The sequence below is a fragment of the Clarias gariepinus genome, chromosome 11, assembly GCF_024256425.1.
Source record: "Clarias gariepinus isolate MV-2021 ecotype Netherlands chromosome 11, CGAR_prim_01v2, whole genome shotgun sequence".
Classification (NCBI taxonomy): Eukaryota; Metazoa; Chordata; class Actinopteri; order Siluriformes; family Clariidae; genus Clarias; species Clarias gariepinus.
In genome coordinates this window covers 13,513,910-13,531,075 of record NC_071110.1, presented here as the reverse complement: position 1 = coordinate 13,531,075, position 17,166 = coordinate 13,513,910, and the positions used below count along the sequence as shown (strand labels likewise).

Sequence of the window (17,166 nt, the reverse complement as noted above, 5' to 3'; positions counted from 1 at the left end):
TGGGATGCACATCCAGGGCACGAAGCTCCCGTTCCACCACATCCCAAAGATGCTCTATTGGGTTGAGACCTGGTGACTGTGGGGGTGACCATTTTAGTACAGTAAACTCATTGTCAAGTTCAAGAAACCAATTTGAAATGATTCGAGCTTTGTGACATCAGAGGATGGGTACATGGTGGTCATAAAGGGATGGACATGGGCAGAAACTATGCTCAGGTAGCTTGTGGCATTTAAACCATGCCCAATTGTCACTAAGGGGCCTAAAGTGTGCCAAGAAAACATCCCCCACACCATTACACCACCACCACCAGCCTGCACAGGGGTAACAAGGCATGATGGATCCATGTTCTCATTCCGTTTACACCAAATTCTGACTTTACCATTTGAATGTCTCAACAGAAATCGAGACTCATCAGACCAGGCAACATTTTTCCAGTCTTCAACTGTCCAATTTTGGTGAGCTCGTGCAAATTGTAGCGTCTTTTTCCTATTTGTAGTGGAGATGAGTGGTACCCGGTGGGGTCTTCTGCTGTTGTTGCTGTTCGCCTCAAGGTTGTGCGTGTTGTGGCTTCACAAATGCTTTGCTGCATACCTCGGTTGTAACGAGTGGTTATTTCATTCAAAGTTGCTCTTCTTATCAGCTTGAATCAGTCGGCCCATTCTCCTCTGACCTCTAGCATCAACAAGGCATCTTTCGCCCACAGGACTGCCGCATACTGGATGTTTTTCCCTTTTCACACCATCTTTGTAAACCCTAGAAATGGTTGTGCGTGAAAATCCCAGTAACTGAGCAGATTGTGAAATACTCAGACCGGCCTGTCTGGCACCAACAACCATGTCACGCTCAAAATTGCTTAAATCGCCTTTCTATCCCATTCTGACATTCAGTTTGGAGTTCAGGAGATTGTCTTGACCAGGACCACACCCCTAAATGCACTGAAGCAATTGCCATGTGATTGGTTGATTAGATAATTGCATTAATGAGAAATTGAACAGGTGTTCCTAATAATCCTTTAGGTGAGTGTGTGTGCTCTTATATTTTATATAGAAGGTTCAATTGCACAGATTTATGTAGGTCATGAATTCTAAAAAAAGTTGCAATCAAATAATAAATGTGAGCTCCACTTATTGTGGATCAAATTGTCCACTTTAATAAAAACAAATGTACACCTGTATGTTTACTATCACTAATAAAGCGAACGCAAGTCAGACAATTATAGGTGCATCACATTAGTTTGTATATAATAAATATAAAATGAGATGTTTTAATTAAAGTGACCATCAAAAGCATCACACACACACACACACTAAGGGCAAGTTTAGAGAAGCCAAACAAAATACACAGAATTGGACTGTCAGAAGGACTTGAATTACGCACCAAGCACTAGAAGAACACACAATGCGGAGGTGAGATTCAAAACCCAAATCACTCAATGAGTGAGTGACAGCTTGGCACACTCATGGCACTTTCTCATCAGATTCACCTGGAATGGTTTCAATTCATTGATGTTTTTTTTTTTTAAATGAAATTCATTATTTGTAAGTGTAAATGTATGCATTTCGCTAAAAGTTTCCACTTTCGTTTATGCTTCTTAAAAATGCCAAGGACAAAGTCTTAAGCACTTGCCATTTAAGGAATTTGCAATTTTGAGAGATTTGTCATAGTCAAGTCACATAAAAAGCATGATGGAGAATATCACGTTCATGCTTGATGAGAGCCCCTTAAGGGAGATGTATAAAAAAAAAACGACCTATAATTATCTGGTGTGCAACAGATAATTATAGTCCCCCCACCACAAGTCCCTTTAGGGGCTCTGTTATTTCATTTTTGACATACCACATTATTTGCAAAAGTTATGCATAGAAGCAATGCACACTAGCAGAAAATAGAATACTTGTTTGTACATAATCTCTAAAATAGTAAAAATAAAAGGAAAAAAAAGTGTAATACCATTTCAGACACAGATGTAATACTGTATTTTCTATAGAGTATACTGTAAAATTGCGTCTTAAAGTAAAAAAAAACTTATTTGTACATATTAAAGTACATGTTTAAGGCACAAAATATTCTGTTGAAGGAAAGACTTTATTTACAACATATAATGGCTAATACAATACATGTTTTGTACGTTATCACAAAATGTGTTGATATGAAGCATATACTTTAAATCACAATGTACGTATATAGTGTTTACGGTTTCCATTGTATACATGATGATAAAATGATAGACATTAACCTTCTGATAATGCGTATTTAACACTGTATGGTGAATATGACAATTATTGCATTTTGTATTGTAATGTGAAAATGGATATGTAAATATAACTGATTCATAATAACGATGCACATTATGTATACCTTTAAAACAGACTTAACTAGCACTAGTACACTGAACATAGAAGAAAAAGAGCACTCTCAGGATTAAGAGAAGACATTAAGTGTAATTGGTCCTTCTGATGGTTTGACATTCGTCCTCTAGACATGTTTGATATGCGAGAGCGTCGGCTGCTTGGGGGATTAAGTCTGTTTTATATCAATAGATACTTCCATGTGTGGGCATTCAGTCTGTGAGAGGATCCCAGCAGCTGGAAAAGAAGAAATAGAGAAAGTGCTCATGCCTTAGGTGAAAGAGCGACTCTGCTCTCTATAGTCCACGCTGAGACATTCGTCCTTGGCTGCTCTGTGCCGTTGGCTTTGTGCTTAAAGCTGATGCTAAAGCTGAAGCTGTCGGATTCTTTCCTAATACGGGTACTGCTTCTGTTTCTTGCCGGCGAAGCAAGCCAGCCAGGTGCAGATCAGCATGGCCGCAGCAGCACCCGCTCCGGTGCAGTAATACGCCCAGCCGATCTCACACGAGCCTGCACACGAATACACACAAACAGATGTAAACAATCGGTTAGTGCAAACACCTAAAGTTATACCTTTTCAGCTGTTTTAAAACACTTCACTTCACTTCACTTTAAGATACTTCTAAAATTTTTATTGTACATTGGACTTTTAATTGCCTTAAAAGAAAAGGAGCCAACAGTCTTCAACCATTAATTTGGTTGTCAAATGTGACTTTATATTCTTGAGTAACATAAATAAAACGCATTTCGGATCATCTATTCAATAATCACATTGAAACTTATAGCATTAACATTGGAGTTTCAATCCAGATAATCCCAGTCTAAACATAATTAAAAAAGAAAAATCGAGATACTTTATATTTTGTTTACTGCTTGCAGTAAATAAGCTGAAATAAATATAGTGATATATGATATAATATAATGAGTTTCACTCCAAATTTCTAGATTATTTTATATGAGAAAACTCATAATCTATACCGCTTTATCCTGTATACCGGGTCATGGGGGCCTGGAGCCTATCCCATGGCATGAGGTTGGGGTACACCTTGGATGGGGTGCCAGTCCATCGCAGGACACACACACTCACACAACCATTCACACACTTTGGGAGCACCAATTAGCTTAATCTGCATGTCTTTGGACTGTGAGAGGAAACTGTGAGAGTACCTGGAAAAAACCCACCAGTCACAGGGAGAACATGCAAACTCCATGCACACAGACCCCGAAGCAGAAATCAAGACCAGCCCCTGGAGCTGCAAGGCGACAGTGCTTACCACTACATCACTGTGCCGCCATATAAGTAAACTGCTCTTATCACAATAATTATGCAATATAATGAAAATTATTGCATTATGTGCACTATATATATATATATATATATATATATATATATATATATATGTATATACAAAATACTTAGAATTTCCTGTTTCATTCATTATTGCCTAGATTAAACATATTCAGTTATTACACTAGACTCTTTATGCCTGTACTCCCCGCTCTGGGGTCCAATAATTAGTTACTGCTCTGATCATTAAGCATATTATTTACAATCAATGAAAAATGTTCCCTGGTTATATGAGCAAGGAGTGAACGTTTCATCCCATAAATGAGTTTTAGAAATGTGTATACTGTAATATATACAGATACGGTACTTGTATGTTTTGAGTAAGACTTGGTGTCGGATTCCTCTTATTGATTTTAGTCGAGCAAACAACAAAAGACCATTCACATTCCTAATGTGTCACTCCCTGGTGTGAAGAAGGGCCAATCATGCATCACACAGAGGAACTAAACCCCAGTGAAACTCATGTAAAGAGACAAACTGAAGGAGGATGTACAGTATAGCTAAGATTATTTACTGTTCGTACAGTATCTTGTCCCGTCCTGATCATCACTAGGATGTACATTTCTGTTTTCAGTATCACGTTGTCTAGCTTTTGTTGTTGACGTTGTTTGTTATATGGTTTCCTACTCTCTATGAGTCTGCCTCATGCCACAGCAAGCGTCCAAGATAATTGTTTCCACAGTTTACTGTTTCGCTTGTATTTTCCCTCAATAAAGATCTGAGCTTGAATTTGCATCCGACTGACATCTTTTTAATATTGTAATATATTCTATGCTGACAAACGGCATAATAAACCAGACACTGGGCTTTAACAACTTCTGTTTCCACGGATATTATTTTTCATCGGGACCTCTTACAGAAGACTTATAGCTCAAGACAAAACAGACATGATCATCGCTCTTCGAGAGAAGTCAAACTTTTTTAGCCACCTGTGCATAATTTGATGGGAAACACAATAAAGTTTTCTGCTTGTCTTGTGATATGTACATAATGTGCCATATCTCAAAAATGACATTTATTTCAACACAAAAAGAAATCAGTTAGCATACTGTCTCTGTAGGTGCTTTGCGTGTAGTTCTTGTAATCACGGCCCACGAGGGTGTTATTCTGACTGAATGTTTGTCTTTCCTTTAAGGAACTATGGATATTTCGAGCTAGGGGAACCTTTCGAAACAGAGCTCTTCATCTAAAGGTCAGACATGGCTATTTCACATGCAAAATTACCCCCCCCCCAATGAATACAATGAATTAATATAAAAGGAGGGTACAGAACAGCATTTATTTACTCCATATCTACAAACATTAGTGCTCTTATCCGTTTCAGTCCAAAAGAAAAAAGACTATTGTCCTTATGGAGCAATTGTGGCATATTTGAATCAGTGATGGTGCGTTTATTTGTGGAAAGTGGAACATATTGTACTGAATGCTTTAACACCATAATTCCTATTCAAGACTTGCTGACACGGTGCTTATTGCACATTTCTGTGCCGGATTGCACATTCCCCAAAGTGCTGTTTTTTTTCCTTCCTTTCTTAAAGCCTGCATGAAAGTGATTCCCAACTGGGGCATTAAGTTAGACTGCCAGTGGCATTCATGCACAGTGAGTAAACTACATTGTAAAACACTTATGCATTCAAAATTAGGTTATAAAGAGCCTGAGAGAATAATTTAAACGCCCAAAGTGGAGACAATATACAAAACTGTTATATCTTCTGCAGTTTATTTAGTATGGCATTAAATGTACTGAAAAAAAAAGAGGTAAAGGAACGACTTTCAGGCTGAAACGTGCAACCTGGACGCTGGTGCATAAAAAGGCTAGCTTTGCTAATATCCTCCTGACTTTTAAAGGTATAATACCACACTATGAGCTTTTTATTTGAATTAGCTTTTTTCACCAACATCAGATCATTAGCTGGAATACAACTGAATTTAGATTTAAGAAGATTTGAGAAGTTTTAAGAGCATTAGAAAGTTTTGTGGAATCGAGAAAAACACCAAATAAATAAAGAGCACATGGTCTGAAGACATGTCGTCTGACGTAGAGTAGAGTACATCCCTCTAGCCATTACATTCATCTTAGATGATTATATGCTGAAACTTTTCACACGCGGAAGCTCTTTTCTCTGAACATGACAGATACATGATCACCTAAAGGACAATCAATACGAGAGGATCATTTAATATTGCATGACATGGATCGAATAAATTGAAAAAATTATTCACAACATGTCAGAATTCTTTATATGCATTCGTATTGCCTCAGCTCTGCTTCCAAAATGTTCTCTTGCCACTATGAGATGAAAAAGCTCCACACACACTCCAGAACTGTCATCACTGGTGAATTAAAAATTGATCTCTGTCTGCTGCAATATACACGAAGCTCTAATCGTAGCATGGCTATGCTAACACCTAGCTACCATTTCACTAGGGAACATTAGATTTGGAGTTAATGCCGTAAGATTTTTCCTGGGTGTTACAGTCAGAACTGTCTACAGACAGTTTATTGAGATATTTTAACATGAATATTGATAACATGAGCACAGTGTCATCGTGTGTTCAGATGGAGCCGTGTGTTCACTGTGATTATGGGAAAACCCCACATTTGTAGTATGTGCCACTTCCGAAGCTCTGAAAACTCTGAATATTGGGAAGCACATCATTTAAATGAGTGCATCTAAAATAGATGGCAGATGCCTTGATGCGCTGATGCCAATGATTTAGTGCCCTAGAAGGAGGCACTTCATTGGAGCCAAAAACACAGTACAGTACATTTTTAAATGTTATACATATAATACAGAAAATGTGTGTGACAAAGAAGCTAATTCTGAAGTTTATTTAACATGAAAGTGACCGATTTTTCTTCCCTAAAAAAATAAAGTTTTAGAGAGGTGGTTTTATATGTGCCCCAAAAAATGCCAATTTTTCAGCATTATATTGTTGTGTTTCAAACAATAATAATTAAAAATGCTAATCATTAATTTTTCTTTACGAGTATTAATACTATAATTAATGTAAGCTTAGAATGATTAGAAGCATATGACCTGTAAAACATTGTTGATCAAAGTTTTTTTGTAAAAGCATAAAGAGCACAAAATCTGTAGTGTCCGTAACCATGTCAAATTCATGTTTCAATATCTTAACAATTTTGCAATTTAGAATGACACACATTTTCAGGTTTATATCTTTTTATAAAGATATAAACCTAAGAAACCTTAGAAATCTAAATTGGCCAAGTTTTATCAATTGAGATCATTGAAAGATTGGAAAAAGTTACAGACACTACATGGAAGGGCATGAAATTGTGTTTAGCAATAAATGTTTCTTTTTATCTTATAAAAATAAGTATATGTATGTGTATGCATATTTACCAAAAACGTGTATGGACCTAAGCTTATAGCTTCTTATCTCTTGAGGATGGATCGGAAGATAAGAAGCATTTGGTGTTATGAAAAATGTTGTCATATGAACCTGTCTGAAATTTCACAGAGGTGGGACACTTTTTAGCACTAATGCCATGGTTTGTCTGTTAGTTATAAAGGTACAATACAGAAATACGTTTGAAGCATACTTTGAAGTAGTACATGCCAGAATGAAAAAAATCAAAATATATACATACTGTAGAATAAATAGTCAAAAGCTAAAAAAATACATGTTAATAGTCTATAAAGAATAAAGTATAGTTATCAGCTAGATCAGCTATTTATAATAAGGAAAGAAAAAAATTTCTTCCACAATTTTTGTCCAAAAGGCATACAGGATTACTTTAAATGAAAACTGTACGCTTCCTTCAAAAGCAGTCAGATGATCAGACCTCAGCATTCAACATTTAATGCAACCATTTGATTTGGACTTGACTACATGGTTAGGTATAACACTTTCTCGTACACCATGGTGTCAGAGCATCGCAGGAACATTATATTTGCAACACTGCATCCTAAATTCTGTGAAATACATTACTGAACCTCTTGACAAAATTCTGTATAAGCTCGCATCTGACAAGTGCAGATAGCAGTAGTAATGAAAAAGGATTTGTCATGGCATCACTCTAGCATGAAGACAGTGCTGTGTCTGAGATTAATGAATTTGCCTGTCAAAGGATATAGTTCGACTTACCCAGTACAAACTGGGCTGAGCGGTTGTCACATGTCTGTTTGACCTCCTCACTGTCCCAGCCGAGGGGGTACAGGGCGCATCCCGACCCAATGAGAAGACCTGCAGAGAAAAGACACAAATACAGTTAAGTGTTTTGTTTTGTTTTAAAGTAAATATAATGTTAATTACTGTATCTCGTCACCCCCTATTTAATGTTACTGAAACTTACTCCGCTTTTAAAGTCTATGTGATAAATAAGAAACAAGAGTCTTCTACTGTCTGTACAGTAGATGCATAAATAGGGGGAAAAAAACCACAATATCACTACTGATATACTGACCACGACAAAAGACGCATATTAGAGGAGAGCTAGACAATCTACAGCAATGCTTTTCTGTAGTCTAGGCATGAAGATGAAGTCTGCCGTCACTTTGAATGTATAATGTGGTGGCTGCATAAGCTGCTTTGTGGCAGTAAGTGATATTGAAAGAAGGCGAAAAGACCTCATTTGAACCCCCAGTCCCTGTTGTAGTCTCATCTCCGGCGTCACAAGACCATTCTTGCTGCTCTTTGCATTTTACTATTCACCGGGTCTTAGCACCGAGCTGCAAGGTCAGCTCTGGATGGATATTAGCCCTCGGCGTGCCGGCTGAGGGGCTTTGCTGTCACACGAGGTTAATCCCTTCCAATTTGCCTCTTGCTCGCCTATCAGTTTTGGGCCAGTTTCTCTTGGAGACAGAGAGAGAAAGACGAAGACGGAGACGGCTAGAGGCCCATCCGTCTATAACCCTTCTGCATGGAGGGGCAGTGAGAGATAAGAGGAATAAATCAATCCCCACACAAGTCTATCATACGCCTCAGAAATGAGGAAAGGCAGATACATTTCATTCAAGCCACCCTACACTAAAGAGCATATCAACACTCGACAGCCTTCTTACTTAAATATGGACTACAGGGAACGTGGGAAGAAGAATTGTTAAAAGGCTGCACAGAAGGGTTCACAGCAGGATATAACCGGAATGAAAAGGATCCTCGGATTCACCGGTGTGCGGAGAGGCTGGGTGAACATGTTGTTCGCTGGGGTTAGCATTTATTTACACCTAATAAAGGGCTCAAAACCCACCGGTCTCGGTTCCCTTTTTCACGGTAATGCACTGGAGGGAGAATTTCATAATTAGACTTTAATGAAACATTTTGATACTTGTTGCGGATGATCAAGAGAATTCCTGGAATGACGAATAAACCCACAAAATCCAAAATTCCAGTGCACCGCTAACTGCTCTCTTTGACCTGATTTGTGTTTCATTTTTTTTGTCTCACATTACAAAAAAGTTGTCTTACAAAAACTAAGCAATTCTAACTAAAAGTATCATTTATAAGGTTGTCTATTCATATGAATATGGAATTATGCACATTCAGCTTCTCACGTCCCTTCCTCTTGACTCACTGTCCTACTGTAGTGTGGATGGGTGTGTGTGTGGGTGGGTGGGTTTCTACCGCACAAGATGAGACCTAAAATATGCTGCATCAAAAGTGCTTCTGGGATTCTTTGTCGGTCAGTATTAAAAATTACGCAGTAGAAAATTGATATACTGTAGAGTTTATATGAGCTGCCATAACAACTAAGAGAGTGCATAACTGCGAAGCCAAATTGAGAACGAGGTCGATTTATCCCGAATTTTAAACAAACTCGTGAATTCTCTTTCAAGTCATGAGTAAAGTCAGCAGATAAAGAGGCGTGTAATCGGCTCGAAATGTCCTGCGGTGTTGAAAAACAAAGGCAAAAGCCGGAAAGCTTTTCTTCCTTTCATACTGTAGCTTTGGCAAAAGTGCACATTCTTTATATTTTATCATGTTAAATCTCATGTCTGTCCAAAGTGTAACAACCGTTTAGATGGACTTAAATATAAATACTTTTCTCGATTTTATTTAATAACCATCAGATTTGGAACCCAACTGTAAAGTCAGTTATTGTTCGGATGAAAAAAGTCAGCACAAATAATCACAAGTTTGTACTTGTCCTCAAGCCCTAACTGCCTCCAAAGCACTCGTACATAATCCACACCCAGAAATAATAAACACAAAGACAATCAGAGAACAGTTGACAGTAATATATCTAATGGATATGTTATGAAATACACTCCTTTTCTATTCAATTCCCTTATTATAAACAGCTGGATTACAGAGAATGAAGGAAGCAGGTGGTTCCAGTCGCCAGCGATCATTCAACCAAAGTACAGCGTTACTCTTTCATCTTCCTCTTTTCTGTTCTCTCTTTTCTCTTTCTCTCTTTATCCGCATGCTCTATTCATCAAACATTTAGCTAAGCATGTTATCAGCTCCAACAAGCACAGGACCCGTCTAGTGGCAGCTGTTGGATGTTGATGTTCCTGCACACACAAATTCCTAACATGAAAACATAATGAGGTCCACTACAAATCTCATCTGAGGCTGGAACAAAAATAAAGGCTTTTTATTTATTTATTTATTTATTTATTTATTTTATATACAGAGAATATGGAATTACGCAACTGCACAAGGCAGGGTACACCCTGGACAGGGTGCCAATCCATCGCAGGGCACACACACTATGGGCCATTTGGGAATGCCAGTTAGCCTAATCTGCATGTATTTGGACTGTGTGAGGAAACCGGAGTACCTGGAGGAAACCCACTAAGCACGGGGAAAACATGCACACTCCATGCACACAGACCCCAGGCAGAAATCGAACCCGACCGAAGGTGCAAGCCGACAGTGCTAACCATTGAGCCACCGTCATGTTTCTATCAGTATTACAAAATAATATGAAGACCTATTCACCTATTGAACTTTCTTAACACTGGGCAACTAATCCAGGCTTGTATTTTCCCCACTAACCTGGGATACTTTGGGCTTACCCTCATGACTTAATTGGACATCCTGCACACATTAGAAGAATTATATTAAAATCTGGAAACCCAGGTCATGTAGGTTCTTTTCCTAATATCTAATGAGTGACAAATTGCCAAAAACATCAACTATAGTGTGTTAGTAATGTGATCACAGCAACCCTGAACATCCAGAACAGCTACATTGCACTTTGGCACAAACTCTACAAAAATTCTAGAACGGTACTGGAGAGATCAACAACATTCTTCCAAATAAATATCTCTCCGTGGGCAACTTGATGAACAGGTGGCTCAGGACAAACACTAAAACAAGCTGGGCGTGACTGCTTCAGGGACACCGATGTAACATATCCAAATTTTATTGGTATCTGTATGCGCTATATCATGATCCAATGCCAACCACATATGGCATGAGTAGCAGACTGTTTTTCACCATGTGGCCTCTTCTCCTTGCTCTTTCCCTTGCTCTTCATTAGGCATTTTGCATGTTTAATCTCATCCTCCACACTCCCTATGTGGGATATTGAGAGCCTGAGCTTGGGCGGTGAAGAGGGTGGGTGAGGATTACTAAGAATGGAAATGGCAAATGCAGATATGGTCTTCATGCCAAGATGCCAAGGGGGCAGACTTGTGAACGACAGCTTGAGCTTAGAGGCATCCCTCTTAATGTGTTTCCACATTGTACAAGCTATTTTGGAAGTTGTCTATAGTGATAAATATATTCAGTGGCTGTTAGGGACAGATGCGTCAGAATTGACGGGCACCAAGGAGACTGACACGGGTTTATTAGTCTTTACTCTTTTTACTCCTATTTCCACTGAGCACTGCTTCATATTGAGGCGAGAAGGGCGAGGGATTTAATGACTAGATCACAGTACATCAAGTAGGTCTGGAAGGGAGCCATCAATTCCAGCTGGAGTTCTTTAATGCAACAAAGTAGTCAGATGCTCAGATCACAGAAATATTAATTATTGCTCTCTTCAACATGGAACTTGGTGTCCTAGATGCTGAATGCAAACATGTTCGACACACTCCTCTATATTCACCCTACTTAGAAGGAAGATGATTACAGTTTGAATGAAAACAAAAGTTTAAATGTAAATGCACTCATAGTTATATATCATGTATAACAACATTTATGGTGGTTAGCGCTCTCGCCTTGCACCTTCAGGGTCAGGGTTCGATTTCTGCCTCAGGTCTGTGTGCATGAGGTTTGCATGTTTTCTCAGAGCTTGTAGGGTTTCCTCCAACAGTGGAAAGACATACAGATTTGGCTAATTGGTGTTCCCAAATTGACAAATTTAGTGTGCGTGGCAACCCATCTAGGATGGACCCAATTTCATGCCCTAAGTCTCCTGGGATAGGCTCCAGGCCCTTTGTGATCCTTTATACAGGATAAAGCGGTATAGATGATGAGATGACAAATTGAATATCTTTTTTCAAGTGGTAGTAGGGTTGAATGGTTAAATGATAACCAAATAATGGACCATATGCATTCCAACCAAGCCAGACTTACTGTATCTAACACACTTTTTAAAATAATTGTTCTTTTTTCAACAGAAAAACTGTTTGTTAAAAGTACCTTTCACTTCCTAGGTCCTTAACAATTTTGGTTAGTGCAGAATCAACAATTTAAACTTAATTAATAATTATTATTACATAATATAATCAGTATTAATCAGTATAATTTTTTCCCCTTTTTTTTGTGTTTTGCATCAAGGGATCACACTTTTAATTTCGTTGTACTTGTTGCAATGTGAATAAAGACTATTCTATTCTATTCAATTCTATTCTATTCTAATATTAAAATCTATATATGCCCAAGCATCAAGAATTATAATATAGACATTTAAAAAATCACATCATTCTTTAACTTATTACAAAACAGCAATGGCTAAAATGTATCCATCATAATATTGGCTCTTTAAGTAACAGGGAAGATTTTTTTAGATGACAATGCTCTAAAGAATATTTTCAATTTAGCACATCTTTTCCAGTTTTGTCCTGCTAAAACCCTATGACAGATGTTTTTCCTTTAAGCACGCACTGGAAATGTGAATGAATTATCTTAGCATGCTTACACATTTAGAAATGGTACAGTGTAATTCATCTTTTATTTTCTAGAGCACTTAAGATTTCTTCGGTAGCCTCTCTGGAGAACCATGCACTGTAGAGCCCTACAGCTGAGTGTTTACCTCTAAGGAAATGATCTGAATAGAAGCTTTATTTACTGTAGAAGTCTGCCTGCGAATTGTAATAAATTCATACGGTTCAAATGAATTTGCAACCGAGATCATCATCACTGAGATCTGCAATTACCCCCGAAAAAACAGTTATAAAAACCCTAAGCAGCACCGTGAACAAGTGGTAATGAGATAAAATTGAGAGCTTTTGACAACTGTGAAGAGGTGCATCATCTGTGTTCATGTCTTCAATTAGGGGAAATAAAATTGGTTAGGGCCACTACAAACCCACAGCCTGCAACTTCAGTAAATGATTTACAACTCAATGTTTTACACAAAGTGCTGGTAAAAGAAACCTCATTTTTTCTTTACTGCAAAAACAATAATAGGAAACACAATGGCTTCTACACAATTTGACGACAAAGTGCCTTAGAGGTTTAACCGATTAAATTGGAAATATGCAAACAAGGTGAGTAGCTACTGGCTGTGTATTAAATATGCTGAGATGCTCGATTTGTTTTCTGTGACTCACTAATTATTTTTTTTCCTTGGGCTATGTCCCTTTCATCCTAGTGGTCGCCAAACCGGATCTGGCACAGCTTTTATTCCAGACTCCTCCCATTTTCCGAACGATTTGGGGATCAGCACTGCATACAATGGCTGGGTTGTATGGGGTGTAGGGTTCAGGGTCTTGCCCTAGGCCCCAACAGAGGCTCGAAACCCCGACCCCCCGATCAGTAACCCAGATTCTCAACCTCCTAAACCACTACTGCCCATTGACTCACTAATACTATTATTGTGTGATTACAATGTATGTCTATATTAATGCCTTCCTACAAAGATGCTTTTAGCCTGAAGAACCTTGACATTATCGAGAATGTATCTTTGTCCGGATCTGCACATTATTGTGATATATTGTATCTCCTCTTTGAACATACTATCATTTCAATACACCATTCATCTTGCTGTCAAAAAAATCTTGGCATTGTAACCAGACATTGAACCCGTCTGGCAAAGCATACCTCTTCATTCGAATAGTCCCAATGACCCCCATTAACATATCCTCAATGTTCAGAGCTTTTACAGACACTACACTACCTTTTACAGAGAGTATGACCTGCTTGATCACCAAATCATCCTTTTTCCTCCATTAGTGTTCAATATGCAGCCATGAGTGGGCCCTGATGAGCACTTGTCAGCAGTTAATGCTACCACTGTCTCTCACTGATTATCCTACAGCTACTCATTCAGACCAGTCTGGGAGAGTAGTGTATACTTACAAGTAATTAAAGATTTAAGATACGCAGAGCAAGCTGTAGAGTTTAACAACAACTCCGGTGAGACAGGGAACCCATTTACAACCTTTAGCACTTAAAAGAGACACATTGCAAGATAGAATAAACAGAGAAACAGATTTTTTTATTTATTTATTTGAGCCATTTTTAAATACTTGGTGATGTGCAACAATGTGCAAAAATCTATGTAAATTAAAAATGTAATTATGAGGAATACTGTAGTTCTCCATGTTTCCTGAAGGACATTTTCGCCCAGTCCCTGAAACAAGTGCAGATGATCAGGGTGGTGATTAGAAGCTGAACGCTGAGTGTCCGGAATAGACGAGAGGGGAAATGAGGTTGCTGCTGAGGTTGTTACATAAACAACCAATTTTAAACTGCATCTTTATGCAATTTCTAAACTGTCACATTAAATTTAACACTTGTTCCAATTTCTTTAATTTAACCCACATAAATGAATTTATTTTAATTTACTGTAAGATAGGGAAATAAGAAATGGCTCGAGACTTTTGCACAGACCTGTATTTGAATTCGTATATTTAAAAGTTTTATTCCCTTCATGCTACAGCAAAATTTATAATATATATAAACCTAAAATAAAAAAAAAAGTCTCATCCATTTTTCTGTAACTATTTATATGAAGCATGCAAAACTTTGCATGCATTATTACAGATATGATAATATTATAAAATAAAGTCAGAGCTGTGCTTTTATAGAAAATGAATCAACACCTTCTGACCGCTCAGAATAGAATGGTATTCATCCATGCGGTGTTTAAAAGCTTTTAATAACTCAGCCATATACAGTAGACATTACGTCTGACTATAATTGACGGAGTAAAAGTAAAATTAGAATGTCCCAGCACACCACAGGATATAAAAGATGAACGACTGCTCTATGTTTATCTATGTTAAAATGTTTGGTGAGTAAGCTCTAGTGCAGTAATTGAAGGTTCACACAAACAATGTGAAATTCTTTCTTGTTATGAAAGCAAGGCCATGTCACTATTCTGAGGCCACTCATCTCTTCCCAGGTTTCATCTGTGGGGTTTCTGGAATTCAGTGTCCCCTGCTCTCTCGGCTTTGAATGCTATTCTCAATTAGCATTCAAATGGGCGGAGAAAGTGAAGCGAGAGAGAGAGAGAGAGAGAGGGGGAAAATGGCTGGCTGGGTTATTCAGAGAGAGGAGAATGGGTGACATGAATAGGTCTGGGACCAGTTTTCAAAGAGTGTCCCATCATTCTTGGACTTGGAGGACGAAGAGGTGGGAATGAAAGAAGAAGAGTTTTTAGAAGGATAGAAGGTTAGAAGCATGGAAAATGAAATAATTAAAACTGATTTATACTCTTTAAAAAAAATTATAATGATAAATCATGTGAACAATCTGGATCTTAATGTTTCTGTTTGTATTAGTTTGGTGACATTATTTTGGATGCATGTATCTTTTTTTAGTTTAAACACCCAAAAGAAAAAAGACCTGTCATACAAAATCTCTTTAGATTTAGATATTCTGCACATCTCCTTTGTTCATGTGTCACAGCACTTAGCTGGCCTCCTGCTTTTCCTCAAACATTTCATGTTTCAGATTTCGAAGAGGATCAGAGGATTTCTTGTAGGAGCTTTATTTCAGGGTGAGGGAATCCAAAGAAAAGGATCTGTAGCATGGGTTTTTGAGACATAGGGAAACCTTCATGGGAAAATTGGACACCAGAAGGTGGAAGAGTGGAAGCAAATCCAAAGGAATGTGTTTCTTTTGAAATAAGTCACAGAACATGCAGCATTTAACTGCATTCAGATTTGATTATCATTTCGCTGCACATCGCCGATGTCAGGAAGGCAGGGTAGCATGGTGGGCAGCACTGCTAAGAGGACTGCCTGTGGGTTTCTATGCAAGTTTCTCACCAAATCTACCTTATGTGGGTTTAAAAAAAAAATACACTACACTGTGTTTGTCTGTTCATAGTGCCTTACAATGAACTGGCATCTCATCTCATCTCATCTCATCTCATCTCATCTCATCTCATCACTGTTCCTGGTATAGCAATGTGCAGGTGAAAGGGAACAACTTACCTAATAGGCCATTATTATTATTATTATCATTATTATTATACTTTTATTTTTTATTATTATATTAAGATAACGGCAAGCGAACTAAGCAGGTTTCAACCATATATTAAGATGTCACAGGTTTAGATGACATAGACAAACATAGACTGTCTTTTGCACTTTAAGATTTCGACTGCCTTTTGCTTTGATTACGGGACACAATGTGGGAAGCTAATTCATGTGTGAAATGTATGCCGATTTACGTGTGGCTCCCAAAACTACTCTTTTACAATGTGAGTCCTGGAATATTCCTGTGGCATCAGGAAAAAAAATCCACTGGTGTTATTAGTACATTTATGGATGAAGCTGACTTGACCTGAGCAACTGACGTGAACCCAAAGGCGTGTACAATGGGCACTATGCATGATGGGTGCACTGCTTTATGTGCAAATTAAGTTTTTTTTTTTTCCCTCACTAAGAAGTAGTTGTCACAGCTGTTTGGTCTCAAACCTAATGTCTTGTTGCACTGTGCATGCGGGATTGCTCATGTTTTCACTATTGAACAAAGCTGCAATTTCTAATGTCGATGCCTTCAACAAGCATTTATAAAATCTGTGGGGTTTTTCCGGGCCACATTTCTTTAATGTATTTCAAAGTCAAATCATCTTTATTAATGAAAAACTTTCTTGTCACTTTTCTAAGTCATGATTATGATAACAATGATCATCAAACACTGACTAAAAAGCAGAAAGTGGCAAATGCAAACCCATACATTAACACGAATCCTATTAATGCCTGAATACAGCTCCATTCCCTTGAACAAGAAACAAGAACGTTTGTGGGCTACACTGAAAACCTTCTTGCCATCCAAACCAAAATAGCCACGATTGCAGCGGGCTACTGGGTTATGAGATAAAATAATGGTCAATTAATATTTTTAAAGGATCAATGCCAAGCCACCATTTT

General features: G+C 38.0%; 1 protein-coding gene across 1 annotated transcript in view; it reads right to left on the bottom strand.

Annotated features, from left to right (window-relative positions):
• Nucleotides 1-2,067: 2,067 nt before the first annotated feature.
• Nucleotides 2,068-17,166, bottom strand: part of LOC128532596 (LHFPL tetraspan subfamily member 6 protein) — a 53,764-nt gene continuing 38,665 nt past the window's right edge. Inside the window, exons 3-4 of the mRNA XM_053506652.1 lie at nt 7,811-7,909; nt 2,068-2,859 (exon numbers count right to left, since the gene is read on the bottom strand). Of these exons, the coding sequence (XP_053362627.1) occupies nt 2,741-2,859; nt 7,811-7,909 (218 nt within the window). The 3' untranslated portion in view covers nt 2,068-2,740. The remainder of the gene's footprint in view (nt 2,860-7,810; nt 7,910-17,166) is intronic.